The 20,445-nt window shown below is 59.4% G+C and overlaps 2 protein-coding genes across 3 annotated transcripts in view; both read right to left on the bottom strand.

Annotated features, from left to right (window-relative positions):
- RABGAP1 (RAB GTPase activating protein 1) overlaps window positions 1-20,445 on the bottom strand; it is a 171,806-nt gene that overhangs the window by 103,571 nt on the left and 47,790 nt on the right. The gene's annotated exons all lie outside the window — the stretch shown is intronic.
- Window positions 1,484-12,695, bottom strand: PTGS1 (prostaglandin-endoperoxide synthase 1). 2 transcript variants are annotated; one of them, XM_065854121.2, is made up of 11 exons: window positions 12,538-12,695; window positions 7,547-7,663; window positions 7,244-7,384; window positions 6,308-6,451; window positions 5,742-5,923; window positions 5,554-5,637; window positions 4,921-5,167; window positions 4,111-4,397; window positions 3,176-3,323; window positions 2,553-2,928; window positions 1,484-2,475 (listed from the first exon to the last, which is right to left on the bottom strand). In XM_065854121.2, the coding sequence occupies exons 1-10, from the start codon at window positions 12,659-12,661 to the stop codon at window positions 2,573-2,575; spliced, it is 1,830 nt and encodes a 609-aa protein (XP_065710193.2). In that variant the 5' UTR covers window positions 12,662-12,695; the 3' UTR covers window positions 1,484-2,475; window positions 2,553-2,572. The 2 variants fall into 2 exon arrangements, with proteins under 2 accessions (XP_065710193.2, XP_071673550.1); XM_071817449.1 differs by lacking the exon at window positions 7,547-7,663.

Genomic DNA, 20,445 nt, shown 5'->3' with positions numbered 1-20,445 from the left:
TGTTGACCTGGGTGCCAGGCAGTGAGGGACAAGATTTACCAAAGAGAAGTTCATATGGATTCTTTTTCGCCTTCATTCTACCTCTTCTTTCTAAAATGTTCAAAATGCGCCTTTATTGAAAATCTAAACAGATGTTCCTGTGCAATCGCGCCACGGAGGGGCCCGTGGGGCGGGCTCGGGGGAGTCCGGTGCTGTACTCAGATGGGGGTTTGCCTTTCCTTTCACCATCAGGACCTGACTTACTTTTGCCAGCATGTGGTTAAAGGGCTTTGCAGCGTGGATCTTGCGGAGCATGGGGCCGGAGGGGTGCGTGCGGCCCGCGAGGAAACCCGGAGCAGCTGCAGCGCAGCTGCAACCTCTGCCCTTCCCTCCAACCGCAGGGACCGCTTCGCACGGAAAAGCATTGCGGAGAGTTGAGCTTCCTTGTGCGGTCGGCTCTGGTCGGTAACAACCTCCTGCTCGGTGAATCATCGCTGAAGGGGTCGCACAAGCAGAGACAAAGGTTTTCATCGTTGCCGCTCGTGCCGCAGGAGCGCAGGCAGTGCTGTCCTTCTGTCCGCGTCCGTCCCTGTGCGGGCAAGCTGCAGCTGGGCCCCTTGGAGATGTTGTTTAGAAAATCAGAGGATGTCCTGTGAGCCGTGTTTACCCAGAGCTCGGACAACGGGTAGGTCTGGCAGCACGGCCTCTGCACCGTACCCGGAGCTCGCGGTCCCGGGGACACCTGGAGCCCTGGCCTTGGTGAGGCTGGTGGATGCTCCTGACTAAACACCGTGTTTAGATGCAAACTGCTGCCTTCTACTTTGGCTGCACGTTGCGATGGCCAAGCTGGTGAGGACGTGAGTGATTTCTGCAAACCAAAAGACTAACAAAGAGCACGCAAGGGCTGGGCAGCGCTGGGCTGGGGGAGGCTCCACGTGTGGGGCTGTGGGTCCCCAGGATCACGGAGGAGCAGGTTTCAGTATGTGTCAGATGCTGTTCCTGGGGTTGGTACATGTTGCCCCTCCAAAGAAACCATTGCAAAGCTTTTCCAGCTGGCGGAAGGGTGAGATACAGGAGGGAGATGCTCTGCTGTCCTGGGCTGCGCCATGTGGGAGCTGGTGGCACAGCTGGAAGAGATGTTGTTGTTCAAATGACTGAAACTTCCAGGGCAGAAGGTGGGACATCACAGGACTGTTGCTCCCTCCCCAAATGGCCAACACCACCATCCGTCCTCATATTGCCCCCCGGGAATGGCAACAGAGGCTATGGAGGAGGCTGTCTCCACCTGGATCTATCTGCCTTGGAGGTACCACATCTGCTGGCCTGCCCTGTCCCTCATGTACTGCCTGGCCCCAGGTTTTGGGGCAGTACCTTGTACCAGGACCCTCTGCCCTGGTTCTCCTTGTCTCCCAGGGGGTCAGGGTGGAGAACCCTGCGAGAAAGAGGGAGCAATGTCTCTGGTGCTGGTGAGACAAAGCTTGGAAACTGGCTGGAGGAAATGAGAGAAGTTTTAAAAATCATTTATTATTCTAAACGTCCGTTCTCTTGGAATTGGGAACTGAAGGGGATCCAAAGGCAGTGACAGTGGCTTGCCAGCTACCATGTCATTATGTCAGTGAGGGCTGGTGGCTGTGTGCGGTGCTGGAGCAGGACGGAATCGTGCTCTGTGTGCCTTGGGGATGCCATTTGCTGAGCTATTACTGCAGGGAAGTGTATTGATCATCGGGTGGAAGAGACTTCACCGCTGTGTTTGCGCAGAGGCAGCACCTTGCTCGGAGCAGCCCTGCCCAGGCAGCCCGCGGTGTGCGCCGGGGTCCCAGCCGGCGGGTTGGAGGTGCTGGAGGTTTGATCTGACACTTCTCCCCAGTCTCCTTCTGCAGAGATGTTGCTTCGGTTCCTTCTCCTTGGCCGTGTCTCGGCCGTGCCCGTGTGCTGGGCACGGTGGGTGGACGATCCAGAGCTGCTGCAGGAGAAGCGGATCAGGGCAGGTTCGTGCTGCAAGCTCAGCTGCTGCTGGGCCAGCACAACCACATATGGCGTGTCCTCCCTGTCCCTCTGAGCGCTGTCACCAGCCCCCTCTGCCTCCCCTGGGCTGCTCAGCAGCTGAACCGGCCGCAGCACAGGAGGAAGGACCACGAGGGCTCCCTGGGCTCTGCTCCTCTGTCCCTGAGGCAGAGAAGCTGCTGGTGGCCTGATGCTGGAAAGCTGTGTGGCCCAGGGGGTGACAAAGCACAGGGGAGTCCAGAGTATCTCAGGGAGATGGGTGTCACCTGGGGAACCCCAAAGCTGGCTTAGTGCGAGGTATTGGCAAGCAAGAGAATTGGGTCTGCTGAGGACAGCGGTGGCAGCTGCGCTCCTGAGGCACTTGAGCTTTTCGCAGAGCTGGTACCAGCCTCTCCTCGAGGGCTGGTGTGGAGGACACCCAGGGTGGGACCATCTTCTGCCCTGGTCCCGCTCAGCACAGGGGTGGGCATGTCCCCGTGTCCCCATGGCTGCCTGCAGGAAGGAAGGGGACGCTCAGTGCCCGGCCGGCAGCTCAGCTCGGCCGGCACTGTGGTGAGGACAGTCTCTACCTGGGCAGGTTGTCCTGGCGCTAGAGCTCAGCAGATGATCCACCACCCCGAGGGCTGCAATTTTCTGCAGCATCCGGCACCTGGAACGCCACGTATGGGCATTTCTTCACGTTGAGGCACACAAGCTTCTCGAGTGATGCTGAATTGACTATCTCAAAGCCAGTTGCTCCGCCGAATGTACTGGGTTTCCAGTACTCTGGGGAGCAGATGGGGTTTCCAAGAAGCCCCTTCAGGGAAAACGGAGATCCGATCTCAATCATGCTTTCTCCAAAAATCCCGTTTGGTTGAGGTTTCTCAAGCAGCAAGCCCAGATAGAACTCCAGAGCATCGATGTCTCCATACATCTCTTCCAGCTCTGCTGCCTTTTCTTCCTCTCCTGCACCAAGTGAACATCAGAGGGCTTCAGCAAGGGAATCGCCCCTCGGTAAGGACTGTCCTTGCTGTGGGTAACAGCACCAGCCCCGTGCCCCCGTGTGAGGGTGACGATCTGGGCAGGAGCGGCTGCTCTGCTGGGACCAGCGGTGGGTGGCAGCTCCTGGTCTCACACCCCACCTGAGGGCACAGAGCGTCTGCGCTGCCCCAGCAAAGCCCCGGGAGCTCCCACAGCAGCGCCGCAGCCCTACCTGTCAGCTCCTGGAAGGACTTGTAGGGCTTCATGCCAAACCTCTTCCGATATTCGTTGAACGGCTGGAGCCTCAGCTGCCGGGACTCCTTGATGACCCCAACAGCCACTTTCAAGACATTGGCATTGATGGTTTGTCCCCCACCGATCTGGAGGGTGAGAAAACAAGAAGGAGCAAATGTAAGGCACAATGTGGCACCAGCATCCACTCCAGAGGAGCCACCGCACCAAAGCATCCATGTCCTGGGCACAGTGTCATGGAGACCAGCACATCATCACAGCAGCGAGGGGGTGGGGAATTACTGGACAATGCAACAAAAAGCTGTAGAGCAGCTTGGGTGAAAGCTGATTCTGTTCCCAGGGTGGGTCAGGGAGAAGCCCCAGATGGATGGTGACCCACTGGCCTGGGAGGAGGAGGGAGATTATGGGGGTTTAGGGTCACAGGGAGAACCCGAACACCCAAAAAGCAGTGGGTCTGCACCTCAGCCTCGCTGCTTTGCAGGAGCTAAGAAGGTCACATCTGTGGGTGTAACCACTTGGAAGAAAACATCCATGTGATGGCAGCAAAGAACAGCGCCAGGCGAGCTGCTCGTGCCCAGGCTGCTCCACAGCCCGTCTGGGCAGGAGATCCCAGCTCACCGCAGGCTCCTGGTGTCACCATGGTGTTTGCTACAGAGCCGAGACCAGGCAAACGGGGCTGCCAAAGCCCAGCCTTGCTACGGTGCTGGTGAGGAGGACTCATGACGTGCCTGTCAGGTGTTGCCCTGGTTAGAAGACTATATGTGACATATGACCCACTGCTGAAGGGAATGTTTGTTACTGCGGTAACGGCACTGCCTTCAGGGTACCACCAGCATCCCTGCCCAGGTACCACGAGCATCCCTCCCTGGGTCCCACAGCCCTGGTGCTGGCAAGAAGGGGAGAGCAGGACCTTACCCTTCCTGCAACCTGTTTGGAAAAGGACTCCACCAGCGCCTCCACACCGTAGTCCATGAGCATGGAGGTGTTGTAGAGGAACTGCTCGTAGCTGTACTCCTGCCCCTGGATGATGAAGGAGTCGGGCATCAGCCCGTGCCAGTGATAGAGCTGGTTGAACTCCACCGCGATGCGATTCCGGTACTGAAACTGTGTCCCAAACAGCAGCTCAGGGTCGAACTTGAGGCTGAAGAAGTACCCGCTGAGGTGCTGGACATAATCTTCAATGACAATCTTAATGGTCTCCCCTGGGCAGGAGGCAAGAGGAGCAGCCGTCAGCTCTGCACGCGAGTGCTGTTCCCCACCGGCCGCGGCAGCGCATCCCAGCAGCCACCGCCTGGCACCTCCCTGACCACGGCCTTGTTGAGATGCTTGGGAATTTGTCAGTGAATGGTTTTTTTCACCAGCAAGAGTCATTCCGCCAAAACCAAAATGGTTCTGGAGGAAGCCAACCTTGATGTGCTGCTTAGAGATAATGTGCTGACGTGGCTTTTTTCTGGATTTTGGTCGAAAATTACTTTTCATGAGATTATAGGAAATTTGTAATAGAACATCAAAAAGAAATAATTCAAAATTATGACAAAATCATTCAAAATTAATTTTTTTGATTAACCAAAGCAAATATTTGCTATACGGACGAAAGCAAATGATCTCCAGAAGGCTGCCAGATAAAGTTGTCCAGCCTCTCAAACCAGCCTGGCCTGCACCCACAAACAGAGACCAGCAAACTCCTTGGGGCCTGCCCGGGCGGTGGGACACGGGGCTCCTCACCGATGAGGACGAGACGCGCCGTCTGGAAGAGCTGCTCGTCGCCCCAGGTGGGATGCTCCGCTTTCAGGATGTCGCAGACACGGTTGTGCTCGCGCAGCCAGAGCGTTTGGTACATGGAGAGCCCGGGCAGCAGCCCGAACACCTCCTGCCCCATCGCCAGCTGCCGCTCCTTGGGGATGCCGGGCGGGTAGACCATGTGAACCGGAGCATCGGTGACCGTGGGGGGGTACATCTCTCCATCCACCACCTTAGAGAGACAAGGACAGAATGGTAGAAAGGGAGGAGGGGAGAAAACCAACCTGTGACGGCATACCCAGCTGGGAGCTGCCGCCCCACGGGCACCACGGCCACTCTCCTGCAGGCACTGAGCAGGATGGAAACACCTCCCCCACACAGCCCTGGCTGCGGGTACCTGCTGCCACCAGAGCAGCTTGACCCCAAAGCTCTTCCCTCCAGCCAGCAGCTGCTGCGGGGACCCTGGCGCACTCTCCATGGGGAACCAGCCCTGGGTCTCGTACAGCACTTGGGGTCTCCTGATGCTCCCAGGAGTCTCTGGACTGGCAGCTGCCAGAGGGACGTGGGCTTCAAACAGCCCTGGATCACAGGGCTGAGACTGGTTGTGCCGCCTGGTACCTGGAATTTCAGCTTCCCATCTCTGAAGAGTCGCAGCTGGTGCTGCCGCTGCAGGTTGTCCCCATACAAGTGCCCAAGGTCCACCTGCCAGGAGAGCATGGAGTCAAGGCTGCCCCGAAAGGCCCTGTGCACCCCGGCCCCCTCCTTGCTCCCCACGTGCCCCACACCGCCCTCTCCAGCGCCCTCACCCCGTGCCCCAGCGCCTTGGTGAAGCCACGTCCCATCTTCCCAGACGTCTTGAAGAACTGGTGGGTGAAATGCTGGGCGAAGAAGGCGAACATCAGGTTGGTGCCTCGGGGATCAGCTTCAAACTTCTGCCGCAGCAGGAACCTCTCCGCCAGGAGCTGGGGGTCGGGGAGCTGCTGCTTCCCTGCGAAGGACGGGGGTTGAGGTCAGCGGTACCGGTACCACGGGGCTGTTGGCAAGCGCTGCTGTGTCTGCTGCAGCACCAGCATGGACTCATCTGCACAGACACCGCGCAGCCCTCCTGCACAGGCTACAACATCCCCAGCAGCTCAACCAGAGCCACCCCAGCAGTGTTGCAGATGCCATCAAGCTTGTCCTGCCTGCGGGAGGGTGGCACCGCAGGGCACTGCCAGCAGCAGCTCGTGGATCATCCACGGCCGCGAAAGCTTCAGCATGAGCAGGTAGGAAACACGGATACTGCATGAAGTATGGACCCAGGGTGCTGCTGTGGTGACTCAGCCCCACGGCTGACACCGCGTGGGGCCGGACCCCTGCGCCAGCCACGAACCTTTGGTCCCCATGGGCGTCGGGCAGCCGTCCGGCACGGGCGGGAGGATGCGGGTGTAGTAGCTGACGTTGGCGTAGGCCTCCCAGCTGATGTAGCCATAGTCAGAGTTGAAAGTGGGGGGGCTGGGGATGAGATTGGCACGAACTGAAAGGAGAGAGGAGGTCAGCACCATGGGGCCTGGGGCAGCACCCCATGGGCTCTGTCCCCAGCCCCTGCCTACCCACTCAGTGCTGCCAGACGCCCTCCCCGACACCCCAAAAACCAGAAAGGTCCCAGCGGCAATGGCACACAGGCGTCCCGGGCTGTGCTCTGAGCCTTTTAAAGGCTGCATTTCCCTGCAGAAGAAGAGGGTTTGCACTGATGTACTAAGTGGATTCTTGGATGATGAATGAGATGACAACCACACAGAAACAGTAAAATCAACAGCCAAAGCCTTGTGAATGTGTCGCTGCAGCTCCAAGGGCTGGAACCTAAATATTTATGCAAAGTGCAGAATGTGGGGACATGAGTTACAAGGGCCAGCTCCATATTTCCCCAGGCTGCGTTCCGTGCCACTGTTTAAAGAGCACTTTGGGCTCAGAGAGCACAGCGTGCTGAGCGTCACTCCTGTCTTCCAGCTGGCTGCTAGCCTGGTGTGCGGCCGGGGACACACGGCTGGGGACACACAGCTGTGGACACACGGCTGGGGACACATGGCTGGGGACACACAGGCAGCCCAGCCTGACATTCCCCCGTGCCCCGCTGCTGCTTGGCCCGGCAGGACGATGGGCTGACAGGATGACAACCACCCTGGGCGTCCCACGGTGGTGCCTCAAGCCTGGTGCCCGCGGGAGCTGCTCAGCATCACTGCAGCAGTGCCACCCCCACCTGCACCTCTGCTGGTGCCCGGGAATCCCCAAGTCCTGCTGCACCCCAAGACCCACTTCAACCCCTCACCTGTGAGCACGAGCCTCATGAGCGTGTCCCTGATGAAGGTGCTGTTGATAATGTCCCAAAGCCCCGTGAAGTGGGTCAGGATGAAGTGGAAGAAGGCAGGACTGGGCTTCAGCAGGTCACGGAGGCGCGTCCAGAACTCGGCTGGGGGGAGACAGACCAGGCAAACCGCTTGCTCCACTAATGAAGCTCGTTAAGAGCGCCAGCCCACCTGCACTGTCACCGCCGGTGAGAGCACGTGCTGCGGGCACAGCGCTGCCCCGGGACCCACGGCTGCCAGGGGTCCGGTGGGACAGAGGGACTTACGGGAGGTGCAGTTGGCCCCAAAGTATCCCGTTCGCGTGCAGTCACACTCGTACCCTGCCAGGCCGACCCTCATGCACACCCCTTGGTGCTGGCAGGGGTAATAGCAACAGGGATCCACTGCGGGGAGAGAGAGAGGTCACCATCCATCACAGTGTCACTGTGCCCAGGGCCTCCCTGCTCCCCATGGGATGATGCTGCCCCAAACACAGCTGAGACAGATGCAGCTCAGTTGGAAGCACTGTGGGGTGTCCCCCTAAGATTCGATGCTTTGTTACCAGTTGCTTCCATGAGCCTGGCACCGAGTCTGGTGTCACCAACGTGCTGCAGGGAGATGGCAGAAAGGCGCTGCAGGAGCCAAGCGCTGCCCTGGCCATCGCAATCCCAGACCTGCTCAGCTTTTCTTTGACCTCCCTGGTGAGGTGTTTCGGGCAGGAGCATCTCTTCGGCACTGTACCTGCTTCCTTGTGGAAGTCAGCCTGTCTGAAACACCCAGGATTGCCAAAGGAACCATCTGCCCCCCATGGCCAAGCACCAACGGGTGCTGCAGCCCCAGCCCCAGCTTGGGTTGGTGCTGCTGGGGCCATGTCCTGCCCAGCGCCCCATGTCACCGCGGGGCCATCTCACAGTGGCCTCCTGCACATCCAGGGCTGTAGCCTCATGCACAGGGGCCGCTGTGCCCCCAGAGCCCCAGCGCGGGATAAAGTCGTGCAAACACAGCACCGCTGTTAATAATAATGGCAATTGTCAGGGCTGAAGTTTGCTTTGGCAAGCGGCTCCTCCGCCCTGGCTGCCCCGAGCAGATGAAAAGGGCCGATGGCTGGGCTCGCTCCCTCTGCTCCTGCCTGGCCCCTTCCTCCGCTGCCTTGTGCCCCAGCCTGCAGGCAAGAGATAAGGGCCCCTTCCCGGCAGCGGGACCCTGAGGGACAGACGAGAGAGGAACAGCTGCCACCAGCCTGGGTCAGTCCCCATGGACCCAGGATGGGGCCTTTGTGGCAGGAGAATATAAGTTGAGCTGGAGCTCAACCAGCTGAGGGTTTCAGCAGGACAGCAGTCACCAGCCCTGCCGGGACGCACAGCGCTTGGGGACAACGGTGCCACCAACACACAGCGCTTGTCTCCGGTGCCACAGGCTGTGGGGACAGGGATGGGCAGCACACCTTGAGCACCAGCAGGGACCAAGAGCTGTCCCCAGTGTCACAGCTGATGAAGGAAGGTCTCCTGAGTCCATTGGCCTGTCTGCGTGGTTGATGAGCTCACCGGGCCCCCGCCAGACCCCATTCAAATTCTGCTGGAATTTAGGAAGAGGTTCCAACGCCGGGGCGGAGGGACAGGCATCCAGAATAGAAACCACATTTTTTCCATAGGAAATTGCAGCTAAAAATTAACATATTTGAAACATAAAGCTAATTTTGCAAAGTGGCTCAGTCCCCCAGCTGGCTGCCCGCTGTGACCCTGAATCCCTCGCGCCATTGGGGCTGGCTTGCAAAGACATGTTCAGCTCCCAGCCCTTCCATCAGACTCCCTTTCATCTCAGATGAAATGCATCCAGACGGGAGGCAGCAGGCAGGTTCTTATTTATCTCAGACAAATTAAGGTCAGACCACCCATTCGGATTTTTGCAAGACGGGAACTTTTGCAAGGGGGGCTGTGTTGCAGTGCAGCTGTAGCATCCTTCAGGCTGTTCCTGGACCCGTAGCTCTGTGTTTGACTCTGCTGCAAAGACCTAAAGCTTTGACAGCCCCGTGCCATGCCCAGTGCAACAGGGGGTTGTGGAGCTGCCGCCGGTGCTGCAGCCCTGGTGTCAGAAGGATGCTCCGTGCCGCTGGCTCTGGCACGGCAGGTCGTGTCCTGCCCCGTCTCTCCAGCTGATGCGGAGGATCAGGGTGAGTTCACTTTGCCGGGGCTGTCCCGGCACAGGGCTCACAGTGGTGTCAGTGCCGCGGGGTCCTGGAGGTGGGGCAGGAGCAGCATGTTCCAGCCAAACGGGTGGGAGGGGGACGGAACGTGTCCTGGCCTGCGACAGCAGTTCCATCGCGTCCTTTCGGAGCCTCCCTCCTGCGGTGGCTCTGAGCCGCTCCCCGGCCAGGAATCCTGCGCCGGTCCTGCCAGGATGGCTCGAGGTGCAGGGAAAGCTGCTGTGAGCCTCTGTGCTGGAGCATGGCCCCTCGGTGATGGCAGGACTGGTGAACACGCTCCATCACCGCTGAAAAATGCCAGATTTCAGGGACAACATCCGCTCTGTGAACTGCAGCCAAAGCAACCTGGCGTGAATCATGGCCAGGCTGGGACTGGCCTCGCTCAATGGGACATGGCTCCATGGCTGCAAGCTTTGAAGATGATGAAAGCTTCATGCACTTGTTTTTCTGATTCAAGGAGGTTTTCTCGGGCCCACGAGTGGTTCACAGAACATGCAGCACAGCCAGACTGTCATCTGCAACCACTTCTGGCGGCACCGTGAGCAAGAGTCGTGTGCCAGGGCTGCAGCTGCACGCCACATGGGGCTGAGCCATTCTCCCCCTGCACCCATGGCCAAGCTGTGCCCCACGGCCTCACTGGGCCCCACAGCCGGGCTATGGGCTGACCTGCCCATGGAGCCAGGCAGATGGTGATGTCTGGGTGCTGCCGCATGTCCTGTTTGTCAGTGGGTGAAACAGTGTGGGCTGTGGAATGGCTGTGGAGAGGACGGTCAGGTTTATTTTGCAAGAACACTTGTAGAAAACTACACCCCTGAAGGCAAGCCAGCAGCCAAGGGCAATATCTGCCCGGGAAAACAGAGAAACACCATGGGACCAGCTTGGCTCCACTCACAGCCAAAGGAAAAGTCTACAGAGAGCAGACATCGTGGCTCAGAGCCAAGGTGCAGCCAGCAGGCAAAGTAGAAGGGCTGTAAGCAGCAAACACCAAGTGAGCTCACAAACACCAGCTTCAGCCCAACATCCTGTTATTTGGTCTTTGAGAGCAGATTCAAGGGCCTGATTAGTGCTGTGGTCCTTCTGGTGCGGCGCAGGGATGGAGCAGGAGCCCGGCTGTGCTGCTGACAGTGCCGCGGGGCACAGTGCAACTCCCCTAATTCCTCAATCAGATATCTGCTTCCCTAATTAAGGCTTGGAAGAGAGCTGTCCTTTCATGTAGATCCCAGGTATCCTTTTTGTTTTCCCTTCAGGTAGTAAAATTTGCTTTGATCGTGGCGTGCCCCAGTCAGCTCCAGGAACTGGTAACAGCTGCGCCATCCCAGCATGTGTCTGTCCCAGCTGCTTCGGGCAGGTGGGTCCCCAGTGGGTCCCCAGGCCCTGCCCTATGCCCAGCAGGACACACAGATGCTGCTCCCTGGCCTCAGCCCCCAGGAAGAGCTTCTCAGGGAGGGGAGACCCATGTGGGGAGATGGCCAAGCTGGAGGACAGACTGGACAGAAGCTGTCCCTTGCCTGTCCCCACCTGTGCTGCCTGCTCAGCCCCATGCACCCACCCTGTGCACAGCTTGGGAGCTCTTGGGTTTGGACACATCACTTCCCACCACAGTGGGTAAACCTGGGCAGGCTGCTGGAGACAGAGTCACCATCAGCACCATTTGCACTGCAGGCAGCCGGAGCCCTGCTGAGGGATATGGCCCACATGCTGTTGGTTTTGCTGAGCATGTTACTTTAGTGAGGAACTGTAAAACCTGAAAAGTGCTATGACCTTAGTGCCGGGATGGCATTTTTTCTGCAGGGAAGAAGATCATTTCTCGGAAGAGGGACTGGAGGCAATGCTCCATCACGACCTGGAGAAAACTGCACTGTATGGGCTGGAGATGGAGCTGATGGGATTCCACACATGGTTTTATTTCACAACACCCTCTGTGGATGCCTGCCATAAGCAGCGTTACTCCTCGACATCCTCAGTGCACAAGCAGCCCAAGCCCATTGCAGCTGTGCCGGTGCATGGTGAACTGCTGAAGCACATGGGCACAGGAATGAAACGATGGCTTAGGACACTGGAGCTGTCCCTGCTGCCCCCAGCCTTCATCCTTACCCCCAAACTGCAGTTTCACCTGCTATGTGTTTGGGAAGAGCAAGGAAGGGCCCTGGCTGCCAGCATTCATGGATACTATTCCCCTTTCTTCCGAGAATCCCTATCCCAGCCGGGATGCTATGGGGAGCAGCCAGGTGCTGCTCCTCAGCGTGGTGGTCGCGATCCTGTCCTGCCCCGGGCCCCTGTGGGGTGGCGGTGGGCTTGGCGGGAGCCCAGCCCTGCCGTGCAGCCACACTTGGGCCAGTGACAGCTCCTCCAGCCCTTGCGTGTGGTCTCAGCGTGGCCGCAGCAGGAGGCAAAGGGGAAGTTTGTTTCTCACGGGTGATGTTACTCTCCAGTCTGGCATGACCAGCCAAACCCTGCAGCTCCAGCTGCTGCGGGGACCCTGCCCCAGGCGGTGACCTCGGGGCTCCCGGCCACCGGTGCCACAGCTCCTGCTGGCTGCCCGGCTGCCCCTGCCTGCCCTGCCTGTCCTGCCCTGCCTGTCCTGCCCCGTCTGCACTGCCCTCTGCTCCGGGACTTCTGCTCGCGGCCCCAGGGCCGGGTCCCACAGCGGCGGGGTGAGGACCAGCCCGGGGCGATGGGCGCGATCCCGACCCCGGGGACCCGGCGGAGCGCGGACCCGGCCCGCAGGGCCGGGCAGGGGCTTGGGTCGAACACCTCGACCTCCCCCGGCACCCTCCGGGACCAGGTCCCCCTGCATCCCCCGGTACCGAATCCCCCGGCGCCGGGTCTCCCTTCGTTCCCACGGTCCTTCTGGTGCCGGGACCCCTCGGTCCCCGGGTCCCCCGCGGTACCAGATACCCCAGTGCAGGTTGTGTCCGCTCCCCTCGATACCGGATCCCCCGGAGCCGAGTCCCTCCCCGCTCACCGGCGCCCCTCGGTGCCAGATCCCCCCGGTGTGAGATGTCGCGTCGCTCCCCGGTACCCGCTCTCCGGTCTCCCTCCTTCCCTCCCGGTGCCGGCCCCCGCCCCGCGTACCGGAGCCGTCGGTGGCGGCGGTCCCGGCGGCGCAGAGCAGCACGGCGTGGGCGAGGAGCAGCCGCAGCCCGGCCCGGCGCAGCCCCGCAGCCGGGGGGCCACGGGCCCGACACCCACCACCCATGGTGAGAGGCAGTTCGGCCGTGTCCCGTCGCCGCTCCCGGCCCGGCCCCGCCGCCCCCGCCCCCGCCGCGCCTCCTCCCGCCCCCGACGGGACGGGGCCGCCTCCGACAGCCCGGCCCGCCGGGAGGGGCTGCCCCGGCCCGCGAACCCTTCCTTGGGGTTCCCGTGACCACCCGTGCACCCCCAGTCGTGCCCTGTGCCCCGTGTCTCCCAACATCCGCACGCTCTGGCCCCCAGGTCTCCCTAGTCCCCACATCTCCAGCATCCCTGTGCCCACACCCTGGTACCCACATCCCTCTCCACTCCCATGCCCACCTCCTGAGCCACAAGCCCCTTGCCTGGGTCCCTATGCCTTGGGACACCGTGTGACAGCTTGGACAGCAGTAGGACCATGGGCTGTGGGCCCAGCCCAGTTCCCTCCAATCTGTTGCCAAGCTGGCACCGGTAGCCAGGCTGCCCACGGCCGCCAACAACCAGAAAAGCTGAGTTTATCAGTGAAACCATCGCTGAGTGTTTCCTGCCTGGCTGCCTTGTCCCCCGGTGCCAGCTTGCTGCCAGCAGGGACAGGATCAGGCCAGCTCAGGCATGCACCGGCCACCCGACAGGGGAGTGCATTGGGTTGGGAGAGCTCTGCATGTGACTGGGGTGGGCGAGAGCACGGTGGGCTGCAGCTCTGGCTGGGACAGCCTCACAAGATGGCCCTGAGCCTGATGGCACCCAGAGCCCAGGAGCTGTGGCTACTCTCCCTCTCCTGTGCTGTCCTGCAGCAGCAGCAGAGACCCTGGCACAGGCCTGGGAGGGTTTCCAGATTATCTGGAGTTTTGCAGAGCAGCAGGAAGCCCCGGCAGAGCTGGGGGGTGCGCAGTTCCTGTGCTTTGCACGGAAAGCGGCTGTGCAATGGGGACAGGGGCTTGTGCTGCCGGGCTTTCCCGGGTTTCAGCAGCAGGGAGGGAGCGTCCACACAGGGCCAGCAACTTTTGCAGGTGTCCAGAAAGGAACAAGGGCCTCAGGTCCAGCTTCAGTGGGCAAATGCATCAGCTGGAACACAAAGATGAGCTCAGCAGGCCCTTGATGTGCTCTCACAGGGTGGGGATACTGGCTGCCTCCCAGTGATGAATATGCACTGGAAATGAGGGGCAGGTTCTGCTGTATGTGTGCAGTCGATACAATCAGTATGTGCTGGGCCCAGGGCTGCTCCTGCCTGCTGAGCCCCTGCCTGTGGGCAGCGCCGTCCCTCTGGGCACTGCACACCCAGCACTCGCCTGTCCTCTGGCCCCCGAGACAAAGAGTGGCTGATCCATGTGGATGGGCACCAGATATAAAGCCAAGGTAGGCTGCTGATTCAACACAGACAGATGGGTTCCGGCAGGGTGTTGGGATGGTTTCAGCATGAGCGTGGGGAGGTGGTGTCAAACACTTACCCAGGTGCTGCCCCGTCCCCCTGCCCCACGCCTGTGCCCTGTGGGGCTGCAGCAGTGGGGCAATGTCAGGTCTCCCCTCCCACTGCCACCACCGGCACCATGGTGTTGTAGCCCCACAGGGAGCAAAGCACTTCACCCTGTAGCTGTGCATCTTTCGCTTCCCTTGAACACCTCCAGACCCAGCTCCGGCCTTTCACCCTCCCTACTCACACCTATCGCCTGGTGCTGTTGTCTGCAGCATTGGGACCTGGCAAAATGCAAACTTCCTTGTCTCCCCTGCTCAGCCTGGCAGCCCTTGGGGATGTCCCATCTCTGGGGTTGCTCCTGTGCTCTCAGCTCCCTCTCTTCCCCCTTGTCAGGTTTTAATAATTGTTCAATTGCACAATACAGGAAATTATTGCAACAGCCCCAGCTGTCTCGCCAGGGCCACCGGGGGGCTGGCACCAAGGCAGACGGAGCATGTCCTGGCACCCAAGGGTCATCCCCACCTCCTCCTGTGCAATGCCAGGGGCCTCACTGTGCCTTCTGCCATGCTCTCATCCAGTTCCTCTTGTCCAGCCCTGCACTGGTCTCACACTACTCTTCTGCTTTTCCCAGCAGCGGCCATGGGTTGCGGCTTCACCCCTTTTCCTCCCATGGCGTCCCTCTTCCTTCCAGAGGCATCGCTGGAGTTTTGCTTCTCTTTTCTCCTTGTTCCACCTTCGGCTGTCTCAGGGCTGTTGGTGCTGCCCTTGGTGATGCACCGGCACTGGACCTTGGTCTCTGCTGGGAGGCATCCGCTGAGCAGGGTGGATGCAGGAACCAACACGGCAGTCTTGATCCAATTTAAAATAGGATGGAGAAGATGTTTTTGGAGGTGCACTGCAGCTGTGCTCGGGTGCACCCCAAGTCCCTCCATCGGTGCAGCAGCTCTGCCCATGCGTTGCAAGGCCTGAGCCGCCGCTGGGAGGTCACCCCCGGGCAGGGGACAGCGAGGCTGCGGGAGCCGGAGCCGCCGGCCGCGTCCTCCCATAGGGAGGCAGCAAAACACCGTCTATGGCAGCGCAGGCGGCCGGGGCTGCGGCAGCACCGGGCGGCACGAAGCACCACTGTGCCTCTGGCCGCCCCGCAGCTCTTCTCTGCCCCGGGACCCCTTCCCGGCTGTGGGCTGGTATCGCCTCTGTGAGCCGCAAAGCCACGGGGCAGGACAGCGGGACCGAGAGCCTGCAGTGGGTCGGAACCCAAAACTCCTTTCCCCCATCTTCCCAGCAGTCCTGAAGCCGTGGGGACACCCTGTGCTGGGGCTTCACAGCCATGGGGCGGGGGGCAAGGTGGCAGCTCGGGGAGCCCACCACAGGCAGCGAAAGAGCCCAAGCCCCAGTGTGGGAGCGGAGCCGTGGGGCAGCCGGACACCCCCGCTGCCCCCCAGTCCTGTGCACCAGGGGAGCCGTGGCCCATGCATGGCCCATGGATCATCCCCTGGCCTGACCCATCCTTGTGCATCCCTGAGAGGCTCCTTGGGTGGGACAGGATTCAGTGGGTGGCGCTTGACCATGGGCTGCACCAAAAACAGAGAAGCCAAAACCCTCTGTTTTTCTGCCTTAAAGTTAAGAGGTGACTGGTGACAAGTCCCCCTTGAGGAAGGTCCCCAACAGCCACAGGAATTTCAAACCAGCAAGACAGCATAGCAGATACTGGTGGCTGGAGACTCCTTGTGGGGCATCGGTGTGGTCTGGTCCACCCTGCCTGGGGCTCGGGGGGGCTGCAGGGGCCCAGGGCTGAGTGGGGCAGCAGCAGGGCAGCCTGGGGAGTGAAACTGTCCCCAAAAGCCAAACAGACCTGGCAGCCCCTTCCCCAGCTCCACCAGCCACGGCAGCAGAGGACCCAGCATTTCCTCTGTCACGGGGAGCTGACAGATGCTGTTTGGGGGGCTACAAATCAGAGCTGAAAACCCAGGGCTGGACAGGCTGTCTGGGAACTCGTAACCTGAGCCCCAGGAAAGGAGGACTCAGGAAAGCGCTTTCAGCAATCATATTCATCATCTTCAGCTCAGACTCATTAGGTTCGCGGAGCCCAGCCCAGCCACTGCCAACGCCTCCCGCACGCAGATAGAGCCGCCGGCTCAGACAAATAAATGCTTCCAGCTTCCCGGTGGATGCGACAGGTCAGGGAGCATCTGATGCCAATTACCCGCGGTGTAGGGTTCCCTGGTGCGCGCGGCGAGGCGGCTGCCGTGCTCTGGCACTCCTGCCCAGGTCTACCCTGGTCACAGGGGTACTCGGCCACCTGCACGGCCCCTCCAGTTTGGGGTGGCCCCATAGATCACCCTCTGCTGCTCCTTGTGCCAGGAGCCTTGGGGCCAGCCAAGGGGGGAGAGTTTTAGTCTGCCATTGCAGAGGAAAGAGCGCCCCTGTGCCACCCACGTTTTCTTCATCCTGAGGTCAGGGATCAGTGCAGAGATTGCCTATCCGAGCATTTCAGGGGATGCTTGGTGTCCACCTCTCTGTGTGGCTGTCCCCACCATGGCTGGCTGTGCACAGCATTGGGCACTGGCGTGTCACTGTTGGGGTTTAACTTCCACGGGTTGTTTCCTTCCAGGCTGTTCCTGTCACCTGTGCTCACAGCAGCTGCCCCGGCTGGCACAACAGGTTTGGAAATGTCCTGGCTGAGGGTCCCACAGAGCAGCCACTTCACCAGGTGCTGGGAAGCACATCAGGGCTGCACATCATTGTGTGACACTGCGTGGGTGCCCTGCACCTGCTGTGCCCACTACCCATGTGTCCCAGCGACCCCACTGCCCAGGGCCATCCCTGGGGTGGCACATCTCCACCTTGTGGTCTGAGTGGAGAGAAGCTGTGGGATTCCCCATCAGGTTCAGGTCCAAAATTACAACAGACCATAGAGACCCACAAACAGGGCTGGGAAGGGGCCGCAGGGTCTGGGCACCGTCCCCAGCGGTGGCAGCAGCTGGCACAGCCAGGCAGCTTTGCCGAGCGCTGCGGGGAAGTGGGCGCAGGCAGCTCCGCTCACCTGGCAGCTCTTTGGGGCAGCTGCACGTTTCCACTTCTCCAGGCTCAGCCTGGCCTGGATGTCCTTAATTGCCCAAAGGTCGGCGTCCCCGAGCCCGGGGCCACGTGTCAGAGGGACCCCGAGCAGGAACCTGACACAGACACGAGTCATTCGGGATCAATGTTGGGGGCCAGGAAATTGCAATGGACACCAACCTAAATACACCGGGTGTCCCCCCAGGTAATCAGGGGCCGGGCCAGATTCCGGCTGACAGCTAAAATGCCTTAATTCCTCGTCCACTGCGGTTCGAGAGGGTCTCGTGTGCCTTTCCCAAATGGCCTGTGAGCTGGAGATTTGTCTGTAATTGGAGGCACGTCGCATTCCCCTGAAAGTAGCCAGGTCCCGCTGGAGGGGTCTGCGGGAAGGCAGCAATTTCCCTTATGGAATTATTTACCTGATTAGAGAGTTTATTTTATCAAAATTGCTTCAGAATGGGGCTGCTTGGTGTGTCCAGCATGGGGAGCTCCCTGGTGGGGCTGGCGGCCTGGAGACAGGTAATTTGTGTGGCTAATGGGACTAATCCACAAGGCAATTACACCAATAGATTTCACGGCTGCGAAGTGCTCTGTTCCCATTAATTAAAAATCTGTTAAGAAGATTAGCACATAAAGGTATCAAAAGAAACCCGAGAGTTTCTTTCCTCGCTGGCCCCCAAAGGTGAGTGTGGGAGTGCTGGATTGTTCGCATTAGCACCGAAATTATTCTTTTAGAGGTAAGGGCTTCGCATCCAAAGTAACTGCTGACAGTTTTCCCCGACTTCCCTACCAAGAGGTCCTTTATGTTTAATTATAGTTAGTTGAAATTAGCCCTGATTGTTCGCATGGAGTGTTAGTTTAAATATACTTTGACTGCGTGGTTCTCCTGGCTGTGCAGTGTAAGGAACAGCCCACAGGTGCCCCCGCCACCGGGGGATGCTCAGAGCCACCCCAGGGGTGACACAGGGCACGGGAGGGTCCGAACTCGGCATCCCCCGGTTGAGATGGCCACACCAGAGCTGGGGATGGCGGTACCGGCCACGGGCAGGGGCTCAGCCGCCAAACCCTCTGCCGCTCCCGGCCTTTGTCCGCAGCCAGACACCGAGCAGAACAACAGCAAATTCCCCGGCAGCTGAAGGTGCCATTTTTACGGCAGGGCTGGAAAAGGAAGTATTTTTTGATCTCTTAAAAATCCCGAATATTATCTGACAGTTTATCTTGTTTCTCCGCATCCGTGTCTTTGCAGCAACGCCAGCTCATTTACATGTGTATTGCGCCTGCCTCCACGGGTGCTGAGGTCAATTGAAACTCAAGAAAAGAGGAGAAATTTATGCAAAACTGTTGATTGCATTTGTATGTAATGAAATCATCCAATATTCATCTGACTATAGACTCTAATCTGAAAGGAGAAGTGAAGGACATAAGAGTCACTGGAAAGCAATAATGAGCTTCTGTAGTGATTAAAAAAGCTCTTGAGCTTTCTGAAAATCCAGCCAGAAATCGTGTCTAATCAACACGGAATATAGGAGGCAGAGATTACATTGATACATTTTGCAAAGCTCACTGTTGAAAATGTATGCGAGCTGTAAACTCTGACATGCCATCCATGGTCTGTTTTATACAAATCCGGGCGGCACACAATCAGCGCCCGGGCTCGTCCCTGGCACAAAGCAATCTCGGTGTCTCTGCACGATGACTCACAAGGAGCGCAATCACATCTATTTTGAAGAGCAATGTTGGTTTTTAACTATGTCGAGAGCTTCCAGCTTCCTCAGAGTTTTTCCTTCCTCTCTCCTCTGCGTTCCCCGGTGGCCGTGGGGCTCAGCCGGGGGGCAGCGCCTGCCCCAGCCCCTGCCCTGACCCCTTGGTGTGGCTGCCCCAGTTCAGCAGCTCAGAACAAACCAGATTGTCCCAGCAGAGCCGAGCGTGTCCGTGTCCATCCGGGTGCCCCAGGAGGGTGCGGAGTCTCTGCCTGGAGTGCAATGAGCAGGGATGTGCATGGGGGTACCAGGTTTGCCAGGAGTGTGACCCCCACCAAGGGACCACCAACCCCTGGGACACGGCAGCAGCCACCAGGTGGGAACCTGATAGGGCCCCAAATCCACACGTGGGGTTGGTAGAGGGCTCCGAGGAGTCGGGGTGGTACAGGACCCAGGGCACAGCTCCAGGGGTCCAGCCATGGTCCCCTCTCACCCCCTGTCCTGCATCACCAAGTAGCATTTGCTGCTGAGGCCAAACCACTTGGTGGCCAAAGCAGTGTCACTGACACCAGATCCACGTTACATCCAGCCCAACCATTTTCTGGCCCACAATCCCCTTCCCTCCTGGTTATTTGGCGCAGCTGGAGCTCCTTCCCCACCCGCCAGCAGCATCAGCTGCAGCTCCTGATCAGCTCTGGGTGCTGGTGCCAAGGGAGAGGTTCCTGCTGGTGGAACATTTGGACCTGGCATGTCTTGTGCTGCAGCTCCCGCTGAGGAACACTAGAACAGCAGATGATTTGAGGAGCAGAAAGGGAAGTGGGTCCCATCTGGAGCCTCCCCATGTGCCAGCTGGTCACAGTCAGTGTGGTGAGTGTCCGTCCTCTCTTCTCCTGGGTGTTTGCAGGTGCCTGTGTGGTGGCTGTGGCAGGTGGAGGTGGCCTTGTGGACCATTGTTGTGCCATGCACCCAACTGTGTGCGGTGGGTGCTGCCACAGTGTGGGGGTGCAGTGAAAGGGATGCCCAGACCCTTCCCTGCCACGCAGTTACCAGCTGCTGTTGCTTGGAGAACGCATCTCTGCCTTTCTTCAGATTTAAAGCCTATTTTGCACCTGCCTTTGTCTCCCAAAGGCGCAGGGCAGGGCTGCGTTACAGACAGGCAGTGGTGTGGTTGTAGTAGTAGGTTTTAATTCACGTGAGGTGTTACAGGGTACGGACCAGCGGTGCTTGAGGAATTCCTCTGTCCCCCCAGCCCACCCCTCCACTGCCCCGTTGCCTCCAGGACTTGGAGAATGGGAAGAGGCCAGTGAAGCCCTGTGGGTAGTGCCAGCCCTGCCTGAGTCTGAGCCTGAGCCCAAGCCCAATCCTAAACCCAAGCCCAAGCTTGCAGCAGCTTCTCCACCTGCCCTGGCGCAGAGAAACCCCCAGCTCAGCCGCTCCTGGGCAGGTACCAGGGAAACCCTTCCAGCCCAGGCTGTTGCTGGGATGCTGAGGCTGCAACAGTAAAAAAAGCCTAGTTGATAAATGTCAAAAGAAATGCCGTAATCAGCTGAAAGCAATTTACTGAGCCATGTAACTGCCCTGGGCTTGCCATTTTCCTTTATTCATTTATCATGGCAAGCGCTTTGGCCAAAATACACAAAG

This window comes from Patagioenas fasciata, chromosome 20, assembly GCF_037038585.1.
Source record: "Patagioenas fasciata isolate bPatFas1 chromosome 20, bPatFas1.hap1, whole genome shotgun sequence".
Taxonomy (NCBI): Eukaryota; Metazoa; Chordata; class Aves; order Columbiformes; family Columbidae; genus Patagioenas; species Patagioenas fasciata.
This window is presented reverse-complemented; position numbering and strand designations above follow the sequence as displayed.

Coding starts and splice junctions, on each gene's coding strand:
- PTGS1 (XM_065854121.2), bottom strand. CDS start 12,661: ATGGGTGGTGGGTGTCGGGCCCGTGGCCCCCCGGCTGCGGGGCTGCGC. Junction 7,664..12,537: donor CGCCGCCACCGACGGCTCCG/GTACGCGGGGCG, acceptor CTCTCCCCGCAG/TGGATCCCTGTTGCTATTAC. Junction 7,385..7,546: donor TGGGGCCAACTGCACCTCCC/GTAAGTCCCTCT, acceptor GTCTCCCCCCAG/CCGAGTTCTGGACGCGCCTC.